This window comes from Triplophysa rosa, linkage group LG21 (genome assembly GCF_024868665.1).
Source record: "Triplophysa rosa linkage group LG21, Trosa_1v2, whole genome shotgun sequence".
NCBI lineage: Eukaryota > Metazoa > Chordata > Actinopteri > Cypriniformes > Nemacheilidae > Triplophysa > Triplophysa rosa.
Window position 1 is genome coordinate 18,645,097 of NC_079910.1, and position 25,383 is coordinate 18,670,479.

Here is a 25,383-nt window from a genome sequence, read left to right on the forward strand (position 1 = left end):
AGGAATTATAGGAAATTAAATGTCTGGACTGTATTTTCAGTGAAGCTATGGTTTAGGGTCCTGAGGAAATTACAATTAGAGAAACAGACAGACAGGGCCACTAAAGTGGACAGCATATGACCCAGATTTTGAACCCTCTAGGCTGGATGCAAGATTTAAATGGAGAGGAGAGGAATCACTTCGTATTGCTTGATCACCTCTAATAGAAATGTATTGAGTTATCAGGCATTGTCTGAGACATCTGGATTGGAAAAGCAAGATTTTTGTAGATACCTACAAGTTAGGGACTATTTCAACAAAAAAGTACAGAAATATTTGATGATAATGTCAGATCTCGGGTCTAGCACTCTTTTTTTGTCTGTCCTGTCCTCTGTCATTGTAGTGTCGGGCACGTGGCTCTGTTTTGACAGCTCGCCACGTGCTTGGAGTCCACGTGCTCCACCCCGCCCCTCTCGTTACCTTGTTAATTAGTTCATTTGGCTTTCCTCTTTTCACCTGGTGCTCCTTACTGTCTTCCCCTTTCCCGGCTGGGTCCTTGTTTCTGCTTAATTTACTTCCCTTTATATTCCATGTGTTTTCACTTGTCCCGTGTCAGACCTTTAGAGTTATACCTTTAGGATTGTCCTAGTTTCTTACCTAGTCTTGCCTTGTCTCAAGGAATTATTGCATTGTTAGCTCACCTTATCTTGTCTTGGCTCCAGAGTTTAGTACACGTCCGGGTGTCTGCCTTTCTCTCATCATTGTCTACCCAGTGACCGCCTTCCCAGCTGCCGATCTTCATCCACCTGCCGCCGGATCAGCTTGCTATCGACTCTGTGATCAGCTGTTGGTGGAAGGAATACAGCTGGCGAATTCCGGTTGTCTCGAGTGGCTCCTGCCTTGTGGATACATTCCAGTTTCGAGTGGCCTCTGCCTTGTGTATCTTTTCCTGTTTCGTGTGGTTCCAGTCGTGTGGAATTACCCCAGTTCGATTGACTTCTCGGCCCTGTGGATTACCCCAGCTTTGAGTGGCTTTTCTGCTATATGGATTTACCCCTGTTTTGGAACACACTTCTGCCTTTTGGATTTATTCCCAGTTTTGAGCGCACTTTCGCCTCTTGGATTACCCCTGCTCGATAGCCTTCCGCCGTGTGGAATACGGGGTTTGGTGAACGATCTGCTCAGTGGACTGCCTTTTCATTTCTGCCGCTCGTCTGTACCTTTTACCGGCTCTTGTTACCGGCTGATTACGGACTTATATGACTGTGGTTTGCTCCCTGTGATTTACCTCGGGAATCTGGCCTCTCGCGGGCCAAAGGACTATGCTATCCTCTTTCCCCTGGGTCATTTTCTATCACCGGCCGAGCACTCGAGCCATCTGGCCCCACTGTTCTCTGCTGGACATTTCTCTTATTTCCGCTTTGGCAGCATTGACTTGTTATTCTCCGCTCCGGCGATTTTGATTGGGGTTGTCTGAGGCACTTAATAAACCTTTATTTGTACCCTGCACTTGACTCCTGAGTAATCCCTGACAGAAAGGTCTGACCAAGTATGGAGTCAGCGGGACCGGATCCTGTCCACACTGCCCTTGCTCAGCAGGGCGCTCTGTTGGGTCAACAGAACACTCGGCTTAACGCTGCCGTCCAGGTAGTGGGAGCTCTTAACTCTCAGATGGCGCAACTTCGATCTCATTTTGAAGAACTCCAGATTGATCCTGGCACCTGTCACGAAACTTGTGCAATGATGCTCGTCGCGTGAACACTTTTAATGTGATGCACTGCTACCTCCCGTTTTGGGAGACGTGTGTGGAGTCACCAGAGACTCGCAGTACAAAGACAAGCGCGAGAATAAACAAACCTAAAGACAGAGTCGCAACACAGTAACAGTGCGCATCTAATACAGAGTGAAGAGTGATGAAGACCTACAGTACAGACCCCATGAACACCAGTTTATAACACTAGTCATATAGGCCTACATGTATTCTCATTGTTTGTGCATATATTCAGACTTCATTGTCATACATGTTGTCTATCTTCCTACTGTATACATATTTGTTTGTATTTATCTTCTGGCTATAGCCTAACATAATATTTCTGATTATCAGAACTTAATTTGATATCTTTAGTACATTGTCATCTAACTTGCCTACATTTTAACTGTGGTGAGAATTTACAGTAAATGAACTGTAATAAATAAATAAATTAAATCAATCTAAGAAAAATTAGGTTATAAGATATAGAATTATAATAGGAAATTGAAGTTACCGTGAAATAAAATTACTCATTCCGTGAAATAGATTTTTGGTCATCCCTAATAAGTATTACTTACCTCTTGTCTGTCAGCAGTGGCGCCGGTTGACCGTTGAAATTTAAAATAACCGCTCACGCAGCTCAATTTTGAGTTGGGTTGTTACAGAAATGACCCAAATGAATGTCAGAAATAACCCAAAAAAACTAACCAATATCTCTAACCCAACTGTCGGGTTACAAAAAGAACCCAACGTTTTTTACAGTGTAGAAATGAATATTTCTGTAGAGCTACAGCTCTTCAGCAGAGATAAGTCAGTGTGATGTCAGTCTGAGTAGCGGCATGTCTGCAGTTAGATAAATGTAATCAGACATTAACAGAAAGATATGGCTGTAACAGCCCATACAGAACTAAAACAAAACAAGACCCGACCAAGAGAACAGGGAACTTGACAGCTAAATACACAAAACGCCTTTGTTCAAGGAACAAGGAAACAGAAATAAAGAGGAACACAAGGCAAAAAGACAGTTGGAGGATCAATCATTTAATAATTGATAATCTGATCATTTAATCATTAATTTAATGATTACTAATTACTAATTTGAACTGATTACAAAAAATTGAATTTATTGCACTATTGAACACACGGTTACACACACACACACTACACACTTTTTCTTGCCCTAAAACATTTATATTTTCTCACGCCCTGTATAACTTGTCTTATTATCTTCTGTTCATACATGTGCAGTCACAAATAAAGCAGACATTTTAATAGTCCCCCTGAGAGATATATATGGCCAATGGTCATTCATTATCCTCTCATTTAATGGGGGTGTATTTCAATAAGTATCAGTGTGTTTAGTTTCCCAAGTTTTATTACATAAGCACTTTAGCTGGCATTGGTTCTCTATGCTGGATTTAAACATCTGGTGAACAATTTTTGGGTCATACTGTAAATTAGGATGTTTTATTCCGTCCTCCTAAAAATAGATTTGTACTAGCTCTTGGCTAAATAATTAAACACAAAGGCGATTCTAGGTTTTTAATATCAGGGGAGCTCAGTCTCCAATATATAGCCACTCTCTACTGTAAACATTCTTAAAATAAATAAATAAATAAGAAATAATATGCAGAATAAAGACAAGTTCCCTTTCTGTCGGTCTCTCGATGTTGTGGGGTTTGACTTGAGAACCTATCATCTTCTGACTAATTTTGAGAAAGGCCAATGAAATAGGCGAATGAAATTTGCATGCCGGACTCCGCCCCAGATATCCGGGTATAAAAGGGAGACGGCTGCATTCATTCACCTTTTTGCGGGCGGATGACGATCCAGACGTTGCGGTCACGGGTGGCTGTGTTCTTAAGGACCCAGCCACCACCTCGTCTGCTTCCCGCCCTGTGACAGCAGCGGCTTCAGCCCTGCCATCTGCCATGGCGAGCAGCGAGGGTGATATGGGGATTATCGTGAGCACTAATCCATTAGCCACAGGCTCGCGGACCGTTCGTGCCCCGTCTTGCTCATCTGACCATTCCGAGACGGTTCCGTCTTGTTCCTCAGCCACGTATTCGGAAATGGTGCGTGATGAAGATGAGAGGTCGAAGGCAGCATCGGAGGGCGACCCACTGGCGTCCGACCCCGTCGACCTCCCGAGGGAGGGAGCTCCACGGCAGGCCGCCGCGAGCATTATGCGGCAGTGCCTCGGGTCTGAGTGCGACTCCAAGCCCTACCGGCGACCAAGGTGACAGCACGGGCCCTGGGTCAGACAATGTCCACACTAGTGGCCCAGGAGAGACACCTCTGGCTCAACCTTGTACAGATGTGTGACGCTGAGAAAGTTTGCTTTCTCGACGCACCAACTCGCAAGGGGGGCTGTTTGGTGATACTGTCGAGAGTTCTCTGCAGAGAAGAAGCAGACCTACCCCCCCGGGGGATTGCCCGCCGCGACCCGGCCGCCCTTCGGCCATCGAGGTCCCGTGCGGCGTCTGCTCCCCAGCAGCCCCGGCCCTCTTCGACGCTGAATCCGATGCCCCCTACCCAGGCGCCCCCCCGGGAGAAGACGTCGAGGAGGAGACCACCGTCCCGTCACCAGCCGCCGCAGTACGGCCCTGACGGGACAAGCCCAGGGAGATCGAGACCACATCGGGCCCGACCCCAGCCATTCCATCTGCTGGTCAGTCGGTCTGGGATGGTTCCTGCCCCGTCCCAGCACCTTCTGGGCCCCTTCGGAGCCTTGCGCCCATATTCTGGCAGTTTCCTCTCTCTCCCTCTGGGTTTTTCTTCAGCCGCTCTCACCCTCCAGAGGACGGTGTTCGGCAACTCGACATTGCGTCACGACGAGACGCAATATCAGGCATACATTCCAGCAGCCCTCAGCACACTCAGTTCTGAGCTGCATCATCGCCGGGCAGGTAAGTCAGCAGAGCCACTCTCCTCCCCCCCCCCCCCCACAGTGAGGGAGCCGAACTGCTAGCTATCGAACCACCTTCCAGGCGATTGATGAAGCAGATCGAAGCCCTAGTCCCCCTGTCTCGGTCCCTGGGAGCCTGGTTTGAGCTTTCCAGACCGTCACGGTGACTAGGGAGGGCGATCCGTCGCGACTATGCGATCCAATTCGCCAGACGCCCACCCAAGCATGCGAGGTAGGAGCTCCCGTGCTTTGGGCTGGGGTCGCCACCCTTCTAGTGAAGGAAGCAATCGAGCGTCCCTCCAGCCGAGATGTTCTGCGGGTTTTACAGCCCGTACTTCATTGTCCCCAAGTGGGGTGTTGCGCCCCATTTAGATCTGCGTACCCTGAACAGGCACCTACACAAGCTGCCGTTCAGGATGCTCACGCAGAAGCGCATCCTGACGTCTGTTAAATGTCAGGACTGGTTCATGGCAATCGACCTGAAGGAAACGTACTTTTATGTCTCGCGAAGGCTGGCATATCAGTACAGGGTCCTCCCCTTCGGTCTGTCCCTGTCTCCATGAGTCTTCATGAAGGTCGTGGAAGCATACTCAACTATCTCGATGACTGGCTCATCTTGGAACACTCGCGAGACCTGTTGTATACAGACAGGGTCTGGGTGCTTTGGCACCTACGGGTCAACCGGGAAAAGAGCAAGCTCTCCCCCGTGCAGAGCATCTTTTTTTCTCGGTATGGAACTCGACTCTGTCTCCATGACAGCGCTGCCACCGAACGCGCACAGTCAGTGCTGAACTGCATGAAACTCTTCAAGCAACAGCCAGCGGTCCCCCTGAAACTATTTCAGAAGCTCCTGGGACACATAGCATCCTCGGCAGGGGTGATCCCCTTCGAGTTGATGCACATGAGACCGCTTCAGCACTGGCTACAGAGTCGAGTTCCCTGGAGAGCGGCACACCGACAGCAGGCGTGTAGTCACGCCTCTCTGTCGACGCACCCTAACCCCTTGGTCTTCAATGACCTTTTTAGGGACGCGTGTCGTGGTACGACAGACACCTCCCTGCAGGGTTGGGGTGCCGTGTGCAATGGGCATGCAGTGTCGGGTCAGTGGACGGGCCCCCGCCTGCGTTGGCATATAAACTGCCTGGAGTTGTTGGCTATGCTGCTTGCACTGAAGAGGACGCAACCTCTCGTGCAGGACAAGCACGTGCTGGTCCGGTCGGACAGCACATCTACCGTGGCGTATATTAACCATCAAGGTGGCATTCGCTCACGACAGTTACCACAACTCGCCTGACGCCTCCTCCTGTGGAGTCAACAGGTGACAAAGTCCCTGCGAGCCACACACATCCCGGGCGACCTGAACCAGACAGCCGACGCGCCCCCCTCGGCACGGATGCCCTAGCGCCCTAGTGAGCCTCATTGCACAGCTCTTGTGCAAGGTCAGGGAAGAGGAGCATCAAGTGTTCTATCAAGAGGAGCATCAGAATTACACATATCCCATCATTATGATCTACATACAGGTTAAGTGTGCATCAGTCTCTTACGTGCTGTCGATAGCTTCAAACTGCATCTTAAACTTCACAGCTCCAGTCACCTCTTTCCATCTTTGTTTTTATCTTGTTTTTCGACTGCTCTAAAGCACCTGTCAGTAATAACTTTGTTTCGGGACTTGATTTGATTCATTGGTGGACAGAAAACACAAAGCAACTTAACAAGTTTTGTTGCCTGCTGTGTCTGAGCGGGCAGCATTTCTTTAACCCGAGATACTTACTTTTCTGAACAAGAACATGACAAACATGTTTAAACATGACCATATGCACAGTGGGGTGTTTTTGTGTACGTTAATATGGACAGGCTGCTTTATTAGCGCTTTTTACTTTAGCTTTGTATGAGGGAAAAAATACCTTGTTTTTTACTTTAGAAGAGATAGCAATCTATACGATTACTTTAAAAAGAAGATTGTGGACGTCTTAAAAATCGATCACGATATAAAATCATCCCGTACACACCCGATATTTAGTCAAAATTGTGCCAGGATGCTGCATGATGTAGGGTTAATTATATCATTGTATAATGGTGTTTAATTGGTATAATGGTCGTATATTTCCTTTACTACTGAGAAATACTGTATATGTACTGCTGCTGTGAAATCAATTTTTTTACTTTGCAGAGTGTTATATGGCATCCGACGAGTGCACTGCATGGAGCTCCGTCACAAGTTTTCCATCATCACTTCAGATAGGTTTGTGCAATAACACAATAATCCATCACAGTAAGAGTGACATGTACACTATATAGATAAAAGTAAAGCAACAGTTTGGGCAGGGCCCTTTTCTATTCCAACATGACAATGCCCCAGTGCACAAAGCAAGATACAAACAAAAATGCTAATTTAGTCTACTTGTGTTGAAAACTGGTCTGCATAAAGCCAAGAGCTGCACCCAGCTGAAAATATTTGCGCCAAACATTCATAAGGGTGTATCCGTTGAGGAAGCTTATTCATGAAAAATAAGCGTCTCGTCTTTATTTAAACCGAGGTCCTGACTCCCTGTGGTCATTAAAGATCCCATGGCACTTCTCGTAAAGAGTAGGGGTGTAACCCCGGTGTCCTGGCCAGATCCCCGGCCCTTGTCAATCATGGCCTCCTAATGATCCCTACCCTCTGAATTGGCTCTATCTCTCTCTCTCCTCTCCACCTATAGCTGGTGTGTGGTGAGTTGTACTGTGGCTGCCGTCGCATCATCCAGGTGGATGTTGCACACTGGTGGTGGTTGAGGAGATTGTCCTCATATGATTGTAAAGCGCTTTGGGTGTAGAGCAATACACAGAAATGCGCTATATAAATGCCTCATTCATTCATTCATTCATTCATTCAAAAAAAAGAAAACAAACAAAAGACAGTTAATTTATGTCTCTACTGTCTCAGCAACTTTGATATTAAGAACTTCACTGAGGATCTTTCAGCATTGATGAGCTGTCCACCTGTGTCCAACATCACCATTAAAGAGTTACACAGGTTTGTTTCACACCTTACACCTTGTTCCCACAGCATAAAACTGATCAACAATCAAACTAATTATTTTAGAGTTATTAAGGTTTTGATTTTTGTTTTATTTAGTTTTATTAATATTTTAAATTAGCTTTTATTTTTAGATTTTTTCGTTTTTGTGTTAATTTTAGTTAAAAAATTTAGCAATTTTGTTATATGCATCTGTCATTTTAGAATTTATTGGTTTATTTTTAATGTTGCTATATAAGATTAATTAATTTTTATCTTAGTTTTATTTTAGTTTTTGTTTATTTGTTTTAATTTTACTGCTTTAAATTTCAGTTTATTTTTGAGGCAATATTTAAAATGTTCCTTGAGTAAATTTTTTCCAAAAATTTTTAGGTCAGTATTTTATTTGACAGGAACATTTTCAAAGTTTTAGTTTTAGTAAACTAAAATAACCTTAAGCGTCACATTTTAGCCACGCAAAACACATTACCTGTCAGATTAACCTGTGGGAGATACTGTATATATATACAGTATATGTATATATATATATATATACTGTATATACTGTATATATACAACCCGAATTCCGGAAAAGTTGGGACGTTTTTTAAATTTGAATACAATGAAAACTAAAGGAATTTCAAATCACATGAGCCAATATTTTATTCACAACAGAACATAGATAACATAGCAAATGTTTAAACTGAGAAATTTTACACTTTCATCCACTAAACTAGCTCATTTAAAATTTAATGCCTGCTACAGGTCTCAAAAAAGTTGGGACGGAGGCAACAAATGGCTAAAAAAAGCAAGCAGATTTGAAAAGATTCAGCTGGGAGAACATCTAGTGACTAATTAAGTTAATTGATATCAGTTCTGTAACATGATTAGCTATAAAAGGGATGTCTTAGAGAAGCAGAGTCTCTCAGAAGTAAAGATGGACAGAAGCTCTCCAATCTGTGATAGACTACGTAAAAAGATTGTGGAATACTTTAAAAACAGTGTTCCTCAACGTCAAATTGCAAAGGCTTTGCAAATCTCATCATCTACAGTGCATAACATCATCAAAAGATTCAGAGAAACTGGAGAAATCTCTGTGCGTAAGGGACAAGGCCGGAGACCTTTATTGGATGCCCGTGGTCTTCGGGCCCTCAGACGACACTGCATCACTCATCGGCATGATTATGTCAACGACATTACTAAATGGGCCCAGGAATACTTCCAAAAACCACTGTCGGTAAACACAATCCGCCGTGCCATCAGCAGATGCCAACTAAAGCTCTATCATGCAAAAAGGAAGCCATATGTGAACATGGTCCAGAAGCGCCGTCGTGTCCTGTGGGCCAAGGCTCATTTAAAATGGACTATTTCAAAGTGGAATAGTGTTCTATGGTCACACGAGTCCAAATTTGACATTCTTGTTGGAAATCACGGACGCCGTGTCCTCCGGGCTAAAGAGGAGGGAGACCTTCCAGCGTGTTATCAGCGTTCAGTTCAAAAGCCAACATCTCTGATGGTATGGGGTGCATAAGTGCATATGGTATGGGCAGCTTGCATGTTTTGGAAGGCTCTGTGAATGCTGAAAGGTATATAAAGGTTTTAGAGCAACATATGCTTCCCTCCAAACGACGTCTGTTTTAGGGAAGGCCTTGTATACTTCAGCAGGACATGCAAAACACATACTGTAGCTATTACAACAGCATGGCTTCGTCGTAGAAGAGTCCGGGTACTGAATTGGCCTGCCTGCAGTCCAGATCTTTCACATATAGAGAACATTTGGCGCATCATTAAACGAAAAATACGTCAAAGACGACCACGAACTCTTCAGCAGCTGGAAACCTATATAAGGCAAGAATGGGTCCAAATTCCAACACCAAAACTCCAGCAACTCATAGCCTCAATGCCCAGACGTCTTAAAACTGTTTTGAAAAGAAAAGGAGATGCTACACCATGGTAAACATGCCCTCGTCCCAACTTTTTTGAGACCTGTAGCAGGCATTACATTTTAAATGTGCTAGTTTAGTGGATAAAAGTGTAAAATTTCTCAGTTTAAACATTTGCTATGTTATCTATGTTCTGTTGTGAATAAAATATTGGCTCATGTGATTTGAAATTCCTTTAGTTTTAATTTTATTCAAATTTAAAAAACGTCCCAACTTTTCCGGAATTCGGGTTGTATATACTGTATATACATGTATATTTAGCTTAATATTCAAAAGTTGCTTATGTCCGTTGCAGTCTTAAACTTACTGGCGAAAACAATCCGATCTGGATTTATTTTTGTGTATCATTTACCTGTAGCATTTACAGTTACGCATTTAGCAGACGCTTTAACCAGAGCAATTTACAGCAGGGCTCGACATTAACACTTGTCCGCTTGTCCAGGACAAGTGAATGTTTTGTATGGGCAAGTGAGAGGGAATTTTACTCGCCCGACCTGACAAGAAATTTAAAAAAATAATAACAGTGCTAAGAAAATGTCGGTATGTGCTAAGAATAATAAGAACAGGTACATTAGACAGAGCTGTGTGTTTGTGTGAATTGCGTTTGTCGTGTTGTGCTTGTTTGTGTGTGACAATAATCAATATCCATGGGTATCCTAAACCCACGCATTGAGTCCCTTTAACTAGATGCGGACGCGGAATCCTGTTATTTAAACATGTCATCTGGCTGTTCTGCGTGTCTGAGTAAATGAGGTGCACAGATTAACATACTACACGAGTGATGGTCGAAGATTTGTCTATAAACACATGAACTTCATCTCCAGAGTTGCTCTGAGAGTTTATTTTATGAGCATTTTACTGTTTGAGCTATCGTCAAACATACTAAAACTCAAGCGTCTTCCCGGTGACCCGTCAAAAAAAGTCCCATTAACTTGAACACTCAGACGAAAAAATACTGTAGTATTTGCTAAAGGAAATTGTAATACCCTTGTAGTAAATTGATAAACTGAGGTAAACACTGTAGTATACTATACTAAGGTTCAAAAAACAGTATAGTATCTTGGAATTTTACTGCAGTTTACTATGGTAAATAGCAGTATAGTATACTACAGTAATTTATGTGGACAAATATACCTCTACTGCATAGTAAAAAATGAAATACACAGAACTTCAAAAACAAATTTAGGTAAACTAAAAATGATATGGCCCTAATTTATCCATCTGTATGTAACATTAAAGTAATTTGTCAGTTACCTGCCTATTCATGTGATGAACTGCACTTGCATATTTGTTTACACTCTAAAAATGGCTGGGTTATTTTTTAACCCATAACGCTGGGTTGAGTCCGTTGGGTTGTTTTTTTGGGTTATTTTTCCACATGTTAAACACTTTTTGGGTAGTTTTAGTTTTCCAGGTGTTGGGTTAAACCCGCTGGGTTAATGTGCTGGGTTGTTTTTGCCCACCGCTGGGTTGTTTGAAGAGGCTCACGCGCTTCCCGCCCTGAAGACGTTGAGTGTACTACGCAACTTTCATTTTTATAAAGAACAATGGGGCAAAGCCACTGGTTGGAGCAATTTAAAGGTACGTTTTTTACGTTTTAAGTAAATATTTATTGAAATGAGCAGAATTTGTAACATTTTGCAAGGCAACAGTGTCTTAACTAACATTAGTGATGTAACTTAGATGACCAGCAACTGTTACCTCAGATCGCCATTACATAAATTGACTCGCATAGTCCTGTTACGATGCGCGACACTGCGAATTAATACAATTTTAGTTAACCCCATCACATGTAAGCTAAGTCTATGAACTTTAGTGAGAATTGAACTAAAAGTGAGTCAAACCGGCGAGTGCCCCGCGAGCGCGGTCCAGCATTCCCGGTTCAGGAACGCCTCTCTCGGAGTCCACTCTGGACATTAAGCGGCCAGTCAATTATATTGCTCCCTCCGTTTTAAACCAAACATTTCAATTACTTGCATATATACCTGATGTCAAGACACAGTGCTAAGTGTATCGGAGTATTGTTATTTTATCATTTGGTTTTCTTCTTTATAGATTGGACCAAACGTGGTGGAATTTCTTCACCGGACAGAATTAACGAAGCCCTTTCATTTTGTTCCGCCATGGGAAACATCCGGCATATATCTCAGGCTTTTGTCATTTTGAATGGACAAGTTCTGGAACAAACCACGCTGCTTTCAGCTGTTGATGTATGTTTCGACGCATTTTATGTGTTTTGATGTTAACTTTCAGGCAATGCGCTTCTACCTGGGAATTTCTCCAGACTGTTGTTTTTCAAATGAAGGGGAATGAATCATCTGCTATTCGATTTCTTCGCTGCTCTTTGCTTGCTGAGGAATAACTTAACTTTTATTTTTTCCTTGATGTTTTTGTTAATATCTGTATTCGTTTAATTTAAATACAGTGAAAGTATACATTTACACATTATGTTTTTACTGATTCAGAATTCAAATTTGACTGATTCATGAATGATTTTAATAATTCATTGATAATTGTTCTAATTGATATGTGACATAGGTCTGTTGCAACATGTAATTGTGCAGAATTTTATTCATTCGTGTTATCTATACTGCTAGTGTTTGATATTAGCCATATTTTTATTTATTTAGTTATTTTTATTAATTGTCATTTGTTGCTACATATTGTGGAAAATGTTTATTAGTTATTTATAATGCTTGTTAATGTTTGATATGAAACATTTTTATTTATTATAATTTAACAATTTTCTTTTATTTAAGCAAATCTATAAATATTGCTGCTACTGACTGTAAAAGTTTAAATTTTTATTAACAATTATTTTTACAGTCAAATAATTTTTTTTTTTTTAAATAAATGTCAATTGTCTTGATTGACAATGAAGCACAGGAGAAATTAAGAATAACCCAGCAAGAATAACCCAGAATTAAACACATGAATAGTTAAAATGACTACATTTGGGTTTTTTTCAATAACCCAGCATGCTGGGTTAAAATGTGTAACCCAGTGTGCTGGGTTACTTTAACCCAGCATGTGTTCTGTCCAATATTTACCCAGCGCTGGGTTGCCAATTGGGTTGTTTTTAACCCAGCCATGTTTAGAGTGTATTGATGACAACAGACGTTTTATACTTGTGCTACAACTGTTTGGCCTCTGTAGCACCAGTGTACAGCTCTGACACTAATAATAATTACTGCTTGCCTTTGTTCTGTAGCAGTCATGGAGAGTATTAACACATTTAGGTGGCCGCAGCGGACACTAGGTAAAACGCTTAGAAGCAAACTTGACCAATCAGGATCCGAAACAATTATATTGACACTTCAAATGAAAAAGCACTTGCGCACCCATTGCCAACAAAACACAGAGATATGACTCAGTTTCACTTACCGCGTGCGGTTCATGTGAGGAATCTTTTAGTGCTGGGACCGCTCCATCTAACAGTTACAAACGATCTCCAAATCCAGCGTTATATCCACCATTTACCTACATTCATCACCAAAATGCAGTGAACAAACAAACACAGCTGAACTTTGCGAACGCAGTGCTCTCTCTCTCTTAGCTGGTTGACATGTGAGCATGCTCCTTCTCCCGCTCTCCTTGGTTGACGCGTGGGTGTGCTCTTTATTCCCGCTCTGGCGTGTTGACTCGTGGGCGTGCTTTTCTGGGAGAATTGTCCAATAAGGGACTAAGAAAAGTTGTTACAAAAAGGATTTTCATGTTCGAATAAAAACTTTCCGAAACCTATACGAATGCTGGGGGAGTGTATCGAGCACAGATACTACGTCATACATCCAACTTGTTATTTGACAAGTTGACCATGTCAAGCATGAGAAGACAGCACGTTTAACATTGTAAAGAAGTCAGAATGCATGAAACACCGTTGCACATCCCCTTTAATTTACAGTGTATTCAAGGTATATGTTTCATTTTAAGGACACTATTTTCCCATGACACAGACAAGTACACAGAGAATTTGTCTCCTAGTGTTCGTCATTTCTTTGGTCTTTTTTATTTAGCGTCATGTTGCATTATGTTACCCAACACTAGTTAGGTAAACAATACAAAAACCAGTATCGTGTATATAAATGTACTCACTCTTTTTGACTGTATTTACAGAGTCAGACTGCGTAGCTGTTGTAACGCAACGGGTGTTTTATACTTCACAAAGCAGAACACAGCTGTCAATGACAGTATTCCTTATGAGACTAACTCAAAACGGAGCTACAAAGTAAACACTGAAGTTCACGACATGCTGCCTGAGGTATGAGGTGTGTGTTTGTGTGTGTGATAACTTTATCTGTTTATAAGGATAAATATTGTTCTTTTTATCTTTTAAACAAAAATAAGTTTTAGTTTAGATGTTTTAGGAAAACATGCTAAAACTTTATTTACTCAACTTTGATTTCTCAACTTTCTGAACTCAACACTCCTCCCTAGTTAAAAAGGACCATCTAATTTAATTAATCTGCAAAAAAATATATATATACAACGTCCAGAACAGCATTTAAAGGCTGCCCCCACAAAACATATTTTAGAGCTTGCCATAACTAACATTGATTATAAAATTAGCCCAGGCGTGGCTCATATAGATGGTCAGGTGGGACAGTGGCCCACCAAAAAAATTCATCCACTTGAAAACAGAACTTTACATAAACTGAATTAAACCTTAATAAAATACCTCTCAAATCTTTTTTAGACTTTATACTAACTAAATTTACTTCAAATATAAGTTGTAAAACATGATTAATGGATATGAACTGATTTAAAAAATATATATACGTATATAAGTAATAATACATTTTTGTGATGGCGAGTGGTAAAGATCATCCCTGGTGTAGTAAGATTGAGTTTATTCTTTACAAAATAAGCCACATTCCAGAAAGCAAAACAATAGCAAAATAACAACCAATGAAATATTTTGGTAACACTTTACAATAAGGTTGTATTTGTTATTCTTTGTTTATGTTAGTTAATGCCAATTCAGTTAATCACGTTAGTTCATGGTGCATTAATGTTATGTATTAGTAAATGTTTAAATTAACAATGAACAACAAATACTTCTGTACCATTTATTAATCTGCATGACCTAATTGTTAACCAATACAACCCTATTGTAAAGTGTTACCAAGACTTCAAATCAAAAACAGCATGTAAATAGTTTGTGTTTGGCTTGTTAAATGACCTATTTCCCCATGCACTTAGTTGATTGGTAAATTGTTCTTTCCTTTCCTGAACTGTAAATGAATATACAAACAGAATAAAATTATATGTATTTTGAGATAGCTTTTTATATGTTATATGACTGTAGAGGCTGACAATAAACACTACGCTAGGACACTAGACCTCTGATAAAAGTGTTCGGCGTGTGTCCAGTCATTTGAATGTAAAAGTAATCAAAGTAATCAAAGGTTAGTCATAGCTTGCGATATGACCCAGAATCTGCCCCACCTAAATCCACCTATGATCAGGAGCTGCTAGTGCCAAATACTAATAAATATTTCAATTTTTAGTTGTTTTATCTTGTTTTATAGGCTGTACAACATATTTGAGTACAGTTGTAAAACATGGCCTGTTCAGTTCTGAACAGTTTTTCTTTTCCTTTAAAGGAGTTTCCCTGGAGTAAGCGTTCTCTCGCCCGTTGTGCTGTGGTGGGCAGTGGTGGGATTCTGAAGAACAGTAGTTGTGGAAGAGAGATTGACATTGCAGACTATGTCATCAGGTAAAAATATTTCCCATGATGCCACATTATTGTTCGTGCTGTGCAACACCTTCTATAGAGCAGAGGCTTTATCCACTAGAGCAGGAAAAAATATAAAGGTAAAACATACTGTACGATATCTTGTTTTCTTAAGATAATGTTCTGTTTGATCTTGAGGAAAGAAGACAGAAAAAGATTATAGTGTGGCATATGAGGGCAAGTGAACAGTCTGTATTTTTTATGAGCTCAATGTTCTTGGGTGTGCATGGCAAATTCATCCCTCTGCCTAAAACAATTTTTATACATAAGCTATGATATACAGTATATATATATATACTGTATATATCTTTTTCCATTTATCTTGCTATTGTTTTCTGCAGGTTTAACATGGCTCCCGTTAATGACAGTGATGTTGGGTTGAAGACTGATCTGCTCACTGTTAATCCCAGTCAGCTCACACGGTGAGAATCCAATTGCACTGTTTTTTAGATCAATTAATCGACTTATCGTGCGATATATAAACTTGACGTCGGTAGCTTTTGGTGATGCAATATATCGCCATTGTGTTTATATAGGCGTTTGTTTACGTAAAAATGAATGACATTAACATTTTATCCGATCGTGCTGTCTCTGTTGGCCCTGCCCAGTGTCTGTGTGTCAAAAGCAGCGCTCGCGTGTGCACACACACAATCCCAGGGGCGTGCACAGTCACACACATGGAGCGGACAGCGGCAGGTGAAAAGGCGTTACTCGAGGAGTTGTGTTTTCCTGATGATTGAAGCCAGCTTGGAATTGTAATCAATCTACCGTCAAAGCCACAATCCTCCCGCTCCGATAAGAAAACAAATGAGCGCGTGAACGAGACATACTTTTTAAATGCGGAGGTATCAAAAACAGCAACACAACTAACCTAAAACAGTTATCTAAAACAAATGCCGCATTTGTGTGTCTCTGCGAAGGGGACACCACTCAAAAAGTCGCTCCAGATAGAGACATTATTTTTCATTCCATTGGGCAAGTGTATTTTAAACGTCCACGTTATGAGATGGGCTACAGCTGCTCTCTCCAGAGTTCACATATCAAGGGCTCTGCTCTTCAAAAGGAGTACATCTTAATTTGTCCTAAACTTAACCATAAAACAGTAATATTATCATTACGTAATCAGTAGCATAAAATGGCAATAATATCGACTATCGCAATTATTTCTGATGCAATATATCGCAAAACAAACAGTTGTTTATCGCGACAGGCCTACTGTTTTTAAACGAGAGACGAGGCTTTAAGAGCTAATGAAAGCTAATGATTGTGGTTACATACATCTTCCTAAACTCTATTTTAAACGTTAGAGCTATGAGTGATGCAATACCAGAACAGGCTGTCTAATATAGGCGGAAATTAATCTGCGCGCAAATAAAGTCGGCGTTCGCGTTGAGCCTCTTGACAAGAGAAAGGGCTTCAATAGTTAACCAAAGCTAACGACTGTGGTTACATACATCTTCATAAACTCTATTTTAAAGGTTTAAGAACTATAAGTGATGTAATACAAAAAACGATGAGCTGACTAGGCTGTCTAATAGGCGGAAATTAGCCGAATCTGCTCGCAAACTTACCTTCGTGGCTCACGGGCTTCCTTCTGCACCGAAGCATTACAGCTATCAATTTTTAACAAATCAGGCCTACTCAAATGTATCTAACCTAACTATTTTCACTCGTTATTGTCTAAAAAACTTTCAATCAGGATACGTTATACCGAGAGGCTCCCGCCGAGTGAAGAAGAGGTGGAGTTACGAGACTTCTCAGACAGTTGCAGTGTCCAATGGAGTTAAGAGATTTGCTCTCAAGCTATTTTCAACTCTTTAGATTGGTTAATAATTTGTAAAAATAACAGACCCACATGGGGACTGACCAATAGCATCGATTTGTGAAAAAATATGAAATTGACCAAATTTGGACATAGGAGGTTTCCGCCCGACAGCGACGATTTGCATATCAATATGCAAATACTCAAAGCCTTACTTAAATATTTGAGTTGGTAAATTTTATACTAAAGAAGTACCCAACAGAGCGATTCAGTTAGCTAATTTCAGGCAACTCAGTTTGTGAAATCGCATTTAAGAGAGCAGAAGATAAAATGAGTGAGGAGCAGTTTACACAAGTTACATTCTTACATTCAGAGGCAGCTGGATGATAGTAAGTGTATGAAGAAAAACATACAAAAAACATACTGGATAACTGATAATAACTGATAAGACTCCGAGTAAACAAACATTTTGCTCTGTACGTCACCATCAATGCAATTAAATGTGCATCATCATACGCTTATTCTCGGATATTCTCTTTGCTCAACCTCTTTGTTCCAGACAGTGATCATATCTTAGGGTTAGGTGTTGTGTGGCTTGTACATCTTTTATATCAACTTCTTGTTTCCCTTTAGTTTAAGAACTAGGTTATGATTATGCTTAGGGTTTAGCGATAAAATATTGATATAGTAGTAATAGTAATCGAAAGGTGTATTATACATTTCGATTATTTCTATAAAGTATTACGTAATATAGAAACATAAAACAAAATTATATTATAAAATACATTGTATTAATGAATACAGTTTTAGGTTTTGTGATATAACTTCTTTTTTAACGTAATAACTTTCTTATTGTTGACCCAGGAACATTACCTACTTGACTTAGCAAAATCAGAACACTATAAAACAACTAGACACAACAGTCAAAGATATCCATCTGCATGCGTACAAATACCAACATATAAAAATGGAAATGCAAAGGGAATGCAAGAATGTGCCCTTTGTTTTTACATTTGTGATTAATTTAATAACTGTTAACTGTTTGGCATATCATTTAGTTAAAATAAAAAAATTGCTTAAGATAACCTGCTAATGTGTCTATTATTTGTGTCTCTACAGCTTTAAAATGATGAAAGTTGGTCCAGATCCATTAGTGCAGCGTTTGAGTGTGTACGGTAACTCATCAATCATCATTCCAGCATTTTCATATTCATACAACACTCAGCTAGCCATCAACACGCTCAAAGTGCTCCGGCCGATCATACCTCACCAACAAATCGTCTTCTTTTCACCAAGCTACCTTAAGAAATTGGCTGGTCTCTGGAAGGGGCGTGGCTTGAAAGCGACCCGCCTCTCCACAGGTTTTATGTTAATTAATGTGGCACTAGAGCTGTGCGATCACGTGCACGTTTATGGATTTTGGCCATTTGACATCAATCTGCAACAGCAAGAGGTTCCACATCATTATTATGACAATGTTGGACCCAAACGTGGTGTTCACTCCATGCCAAAAGAGTTTCTCAACTTGCTGCAGCTCCACAGCCAGGGGGCGCTAACACTGCAGATACAGCCCTGCTCTTAACTGAAGATCTCGTGTGTGTTGCTCATCTGACGATTTCGCATGATCTTGGATTGTTCGGTTCTTCGATGCTCATCCTGGAATTGTTGTTTTGACAACAGGTCCGTTAGCTTAAACCTGTTCGGGAGCACGATTATTTCATGTAAACAGGATTAGATCGCGATCATGTCAAGTCGGCTTCATTCATACAAAAGCAACTTGTTGCACAAGGCACAGGATTAATAGAAAGAGCTTTGCGAATTTAACATATAATTAACGCAATGTTTTGCTTTTAGAACAATATTTATTGTAATATAATATATTTAGAATAATTTGTGTTTTTATTAACTGTGAAAAGTCTGCGATGAGGACCGAAATAAATGAATGAAGGAATGAATAAATAAATAAATAAAATATCGTTTTTTTCTTGTGAAGGAGATATTTGCCATATTAATAATTTGTTGGACCTTCATATTAAATTAAATAAAAGCACAGACCCATATATGTTTATATGCATTAGAAGTCAGGATGCACCTCGGTTACCCATTACAAAATTCCTTTTTGTGTTGTGTTTTGGTTATTATTCCAATAGAATTTAATGGTGTTCTTATGCCAACAATAGAATCCATCACATACCAGTAGACACTATGGTTTCCATTAAAACCAAACCCAATACAATTCCTATTATAACCATTAATTCCATAAAATATTCAATTGTGTTTTGGGTGAAGGTCTATTATTTTTTTCAGCAGGGGTACCATATTGAATTGCAATGAGAAAAATATGATGCCATGCAATTCAATATGTTACCCTGCTGAAAAAAAAACAAAAGAACTTGCATTGAATCGAATTGTGTTGTATCGAATCGAATCGCACCATAAAATGAATGATCGCATCGGTAGCTGCTTCATATGTATCTTTAATGTATCATATTGTTGGCTATGCATCGAGATGCGTATCACATCGGCCTCAGTATGGAGATGCACATCCCTAGTAAGATATTAGTGTTAGTATTATGCAATAACACTTGGGTCCTCCTGTGGGCCTGTGACATTTTGTGAAATTACTTTCACTACTAGAAAAGAGCTTTCCATCGATATATAGTTTGTCAATAGTTCTTTAGGTTTTAGAAGAGAATATTACAGTTGTTTCTGTTACAACGTTTTGGGCCCACCTGTGGGCCTGTGACATTTAGCAGATTACCTTAACTTTGTTTATCCTATCGCAAAAAAGGAAAAAGAATTTGAAAACTAGAGACTTGGAGCTTTCCAACGATATATAATTTGTCAGGATTCTTTTACATTTTGATATTAGCAGCTAAATAGTTAAAAAAAAGAATTTGGGCCCTTGACAGTTGAGGGTTTTTAAATAAACTTTTGCTGCGTACTGTTAAAGAGTGATTTTATTTTGTAGTTTGGTTCACAGAGACAACACTGATACAACCTAAGGCTAATCAGTTGAATGAACATCAGTAGGCCTACTGTTCCTCGTATTACTCATACTCTGTAGGGCTTCTCACACTGATAACCCAGGGACATTTCTTTGAAAAGCAGAATGGACAAGATCCATAAAGTCCGTACTGTACAGGTTTAGACACTATTACAAGAGAAAGGTATAAACAAAATCACAACATATGTTGTTCGTGATCCTTTCATTTATGTTATGATGAGGAGCAGTTTTTCTGCTGAATTGAAATACTTCCTGCCCTCCATCAGTATTTCGTGCTACAGCAACACGTGTGCAAACATCATTTTCAGGTTTTATGATTTCATAGTGTGCATTAGAAATGTTTCTGTTTGCATATTTATGGGATTAATAACTTATTATACTCAACCAATACATGACCTGTTAAATAATGTGTCACGAACTGTGGCAGGAAAAGAACCCAAATGCAGGCAGGCCGTAAGGGGTTAACAGACAAGACTTTATTTATAAAATAAACAAAAGACCAAAACAAAAACCCACGATGGGGTGTAAACAAGAACAAGATAATAATAAGTAAAAGGGACGTAAACTAACTAAACACTAACCAAAACAACACTTGACATAGACTAAACTAAACACTTACAATAACAGGATAAATCAGCAACAAAAGACTCTGGAAACACAAGGACCATCAGGACACTAAACGCAGCACATACAAACACAACGTAATGACCGACCCAGGACAATGAAACATGAGGGTATTATATAGGGAAGACAGACAAAGGATAACGACACGGGGCAGGTGTGGGTAATTAAACACTCAGGGAAAGATAACGAGGAAACGAGATGGCGGGAACAGAGAGACACTGGAGAGAACGTATATTATTGTCAAAAGGACAATAATATGTTTCTCTCCACACATAACCAAAGGCTTTGTCATGACTCTGCTACAGGACCAAGAAAAACATGACTAAATGAAGCAGAGCCATGACATAATGGCTTTTCAATCTATAGAAATAAGCACTGGCTCGTCATTCTTTGAATCAGCTGTCGAATGTGATATAGAAGGGCTTGGTTACAGTTTACTGAAGTTAGATGTACTGTAGGCTATGATTAATCAGATGTTATAATGTTTGTGGAAGAGGGTTGTGCTGGGCTGTGGGCTTTTGTTTCAGATTCAGAGTGCCACATGGATGACACATTTTTGTAGGCAAAACCTCAAAGCCAGTTAAAATTTCAACACTTCTGATTCCATCCTCCAGGTTTTTTGAATGGGATCTTATTTTATGCATTATGCACCCATATTCTTTGATATGATGTAGCCAAATAATTGTGACATTTTAAATGCCTTAAATGTTTAGTGTTCTGTCCATCTTGTACCATACCCCATAGTTTGATGGTTTCATTTATTCTGAGGCGTAGCAAATATTGTACAATTATGCCTGCCCAGACATCACTTTTGGCCACTGCTGTATGTAGTGGCAAGCAAGTCCATGCCGAGCTAAACAAATAATAAAATTCTAAAATCAATATGAACAGCAGTCAATGTAAAGAGACCAACACAGGAGTAACATGCTTTTTACTACATTAATAATGTAGGCTCAAAAACTGTGTTTATTCCATGGCATCATTTTGAGTCGGGCAACTAGACATTAAGAATTAAATAGACACACTATTGATAGTGTAGCTGAAATAGCCAAAACCTATCATTCAAATATACTAGAAGCTAACCCAATACCAGAGATATTGGACAATATCAACAATATCATGTTCTGATTAAAACTGCTTACACATACACATCACAAAATGAGTTCAGCTGCACCCTTCCAGAAAGGTATTTATTTGACAATACTGTATATGTATTTTTACTGTCTTTAGTGCTCCTTCTTACGCTTCTTACTGTTTATTCCATAGCATCATTTTGAGTCAGGCAACTGTGTCAAGAACTAGAGAGAAGAACCCAAGCACAGGCAGCACATGCAGACACGAAAGACTTTTATAAACAACAGAAACACCCACGGTGGGGAAAACGAAACTAAGGCAATAAAAACTTCATAAACAAAGACTTCCCGCGAGGGGGCAAAAAAACAAAGGAAACAAGATAACTAAAATGACTTACAAACTCAAAGACACGACGTGATAAACAATGAACATCCAGACAGGGGCAAGGTAATCCACAAGGTAGGTACAAAGACAAGGTAACAGGTTATCAGGAACAGATCACAAAGCACAAAAAAACACTCCCTCCCCAAATATTAACCATATTTAGCCCATCAGACATTAAGTGCAATCATATGAACCATCAATGAAATATCCGCCGTGCATTTAGAACAGTGTCCTGCATACTATTTAAAGAAGAAAAACACAATTCACCACTTTAAGAAATTTCTAAGGTCTTTTATCTTCTAAGAAAAAAATGACAAGTTTCTTGTGAACAACATTATTTATTAAGACCATTATCAAAAACAGGATTGATGATCATTATAGGATGGCTCTCGATAATGACTCCTATGGGTTGCCACTCTTCTTCAAAATGTTCTTAATCCTCCTGTCAAACTGCTCCCGCTCACTGATAAAAGAAAGTGTAAAGTTGTAGACAAAATTGTTATTGGAAATAATGGCAGGATGTCATGCTTGACCATTTCTCCTTTATAGCATCCTTACATACCTTTCGTCAATGACAGGCCCTTGTAGAAATTCCTCCTCAGCCTCCAGCATGGTGAGATTTTCCAAAGCAGCAAGGGAACAGATGATGGACTATCAAAGAAAGAGTTAAGTCAAGATGGGTCACACCCCAAACAAGTAGTATCATTTCAGTATCAAAATTATTTTTTTGTACAACAAAACTGAGTGTCCTTTCTACATTATCCAAAACATTTGTTTTAAAGCAATTACAAAATAAATCTGAGGAGCACAGCTAACACAGGACCCACCTCTGGAAAAAGGACATCCATAATAAACTTGATTGTGTCACTGTGAGTCTGTGTGGGTGTCCTGTCCAGAAATTAAGTGAGGTGAATGTAGATGTCATCAATTTGGTCCTGATTGTCAACGTATACAGGCACAAGCATGGTATTGCTGAAGGATTGCAAAATATGTCAAGCCACTTTGATTTCTTTTGGCCACTGATGATGGACTGTGCAAAGAAATTGAGAATGTCATTAAAACATTGCCACATGTCTCTGTAAGTCATTAATGTATTTATTAGACAAGCTATTGGTTTAAAGTGCAGTAAATATGTAAAATGCATTCTTGAACACGTTTTTATTATTTCCATAACTCGTGATGGACGATGACGTTATCTGTTCTTAGGTCTGTTCTGGTGGTTCTTAATGTACAGCGCCCCCTACTGGACAAATAAGTAAAAACGGGCGTAAAACCGCCTGCTCCAGGTCTGCAGACTCCCCCTTCTCAGTCATTGCCTTTCTTTGATTTCGTTGCAGATCCCATTTTAACGTTTTCGTCTGCAAGTCCATTTCTGTTTTAACGGATAGCCTATTCCCTTCTTCCCGCAATCGTCCTTATTCATAAGTCCATTCCCCTTATATGATCCCCCAACCATAGGGAAATAAATTTAAATGTAGCATATAGGCCTATACACACCGCACTTGTCATTCTAAAATAAATGGAGATGTGTTGTAAATAAACTGTAACCTGCATTTATTTGGTAATATTTACGCTGCGTGGTTACAGGTCAATAAAAACAAGTATGTGTCCATTATTTAGTCATAAGCCTAACTTTCGTAGTTATCAAATGCTCATCAACAGACTCGATTTTTACACCACTAGCTTGTACTGCCGGAAATCCAGCCATGGATGATTTGTCGTGGATTCAAATCCAAGTGAATCTCTGGTAATTGTGTCATCCGCGTTCATTTAGAACCAGATCAAACAGCTGCACCTGTAGTCAGGTGTTAAGTCGCTCCGCCTTTTCTGTCGCATCTTATCTCTAACAACAATTCAAACATTCAGACCGACAAAAAAGAAGAAGCAAACACGGCAATGCCGTTTCGTCTGATATTTACCCCCACTTTCAAATGGAGCTGACTTGTCTTAAACGGGGCTTCACACTGCTGACAGTTGCGATCATCTTTACGAGTCTATTTGTCATCTACTTCAAAATGAACACGACAACAAGGTGAGAGATAGATTTAACTCAAGAACTCGTTTGTTAAATATAGATTTAAATGGTCGGGTGACAATCACTAGTTGATGATAATGTAACTTTTTTTCTAGCAGCATTTTCGAGATGCTTTATAGCCTTGTTGGTTACAGAATTGGCTACCATTTGATGATGATACGTGCACGAGTTTATATTTTAAAAAATCTTGTGTGATTTACAGTAAAACAGCTTTGTGACTACGAATTACTATCAAATACAAAGTCACTTGTTACTTAAATACTGTTTAGGCGGTTTGATTTATTTTCTTTGATGTATAAATATCCTATGCAATATAAAGGACCCTGGATTTTATCTATAGGGTTTAACGTATTTCACAAGGTATGCATTGCGTAAAAGCGGAAACTTCCATGTTTTTTTCTCACGTGAAGCGGCTTTTAAAGTGAGGGAAAATGCATTTTCCAAACGCAAGTGAGCCGTATGCCCTACTCCATTCGAACGGCTGAGCCCTTGAAATTAACTCTTTGAGGGTGTCGGGACGAGCTATTCAATTGGCGGCCCGTTCCGGCCCTTCAAGTAGCATAGTGTGAAAAAGAATCTCTAGAATAAATGTAGTTCAGTCGGGAACGGACCCTACAGTACTGAAGTGACGCGCGCCTGTTCCATACAGCACGAGCTGCAGCAACACCAAGCAGGAGTCACGTGACGTTAGGCGAGTAGCGCGACTCGCAAGCCTCCTCTCCTGTGAGACGCGGTGAACAGGACGATGACGGATGAGAACTTTTATTAGTTTCATTTCTGATTTTTTTTTAGCACGAATAGGACCACCATTTCAAAAGTACAGAGGCAAGGGCGGAGAATAGCGCCTGTGTAGGTTAATGTTGTTTCACTCACTGAATTTTCCTTTTTTGTTATGCAGTTTCAAAATACAACAAATGAACATGTTTGAATGTAGAAAAACCTGCTTGGGCATTGTGGTGTTTGTTGAATAAACACTCTGAAAAATAACTGTGTGAACTGGCGTGTATAGCCTCTTTTATTTATCCTACCACACCCCCATATGTGACCCTGGATCACAAAACCAGTCTTAAGTAGCACGGGAACATTTTTAGTAAAAGACAAAAATACATTGTGTGGGTCAAAATTATCGATTTTTCTTTTATGCCAAAAATCATTAGGATATAACTCACGAAGCTGAAGACTTAA

At 40.0% G+C, this 25,383-nt stretch overlaps 1 protein-coding gene and 1 long non-coding RNA gene across 4 annotated transcripts in view; one reads left to right on the plus strand and one right to left on the minus strand.

Moving 5' to 3' along the window:
* LOC130571926 (alpha-2,8-sialyltransferase 8E-like) overlaps positions 1-19,066 on the plus strand; it is a 41,834-nt gene extending 22,768 nt beyond the window's left edge. For 2 of the 3 annotated variants that reach the window (XM_057363250.1, XM_057363247.1), the window contains 6 exons: positions 6,808-6,879; positions 7,564-7,653; positions 13,692-13,836; positions 15,182-15,294; positions 15,654-15,734; positions 18,194-19,066. In XM_057363250.1, the coding sequence (XP_057219233.1) occupies positions 6,839-6,879; positions 7,564-7,653; positions 13,692-13,836; positions 15,182-15,294; positions 15,654-15,734; positions 18,194-18,656 (933 nt within the window). In that variant the 5' untranslated portion in view covers positions 6,808-6,838 and the 3' untranslated portion in view covers positions 18,657-19,066. The remainder of the gene's footprint in view (positions 1-6,807; positions 6,880-7,563; positions 7,654-13,691; positions 13,837-15,181; positions 15,295-15,653; positions 15,735-18,193) is intronic. The other variant, XM_057363249.1, reaches the window with a different exon arrangement.
* Positions 19,067-20,535: 1,469 nt separating this feature from the next.
* LOC130571927 (uncharacterized) lies at positions 20,536-24,183 on the minus strand. The gene is made up of 3 exons (XR_008965138.1): positions 22,991-24,183; positions 22,726-22,814; positions 20,536-22,626 (listed from the first exon to the last, which is right to left on the minus strand). It is a non-coding gene; the product is annotated as an uncharacterized LOC130571927 (long non-coding RNA).
* Positions 24,184-25,383: the final 1,200 nt, after the last annotated feature.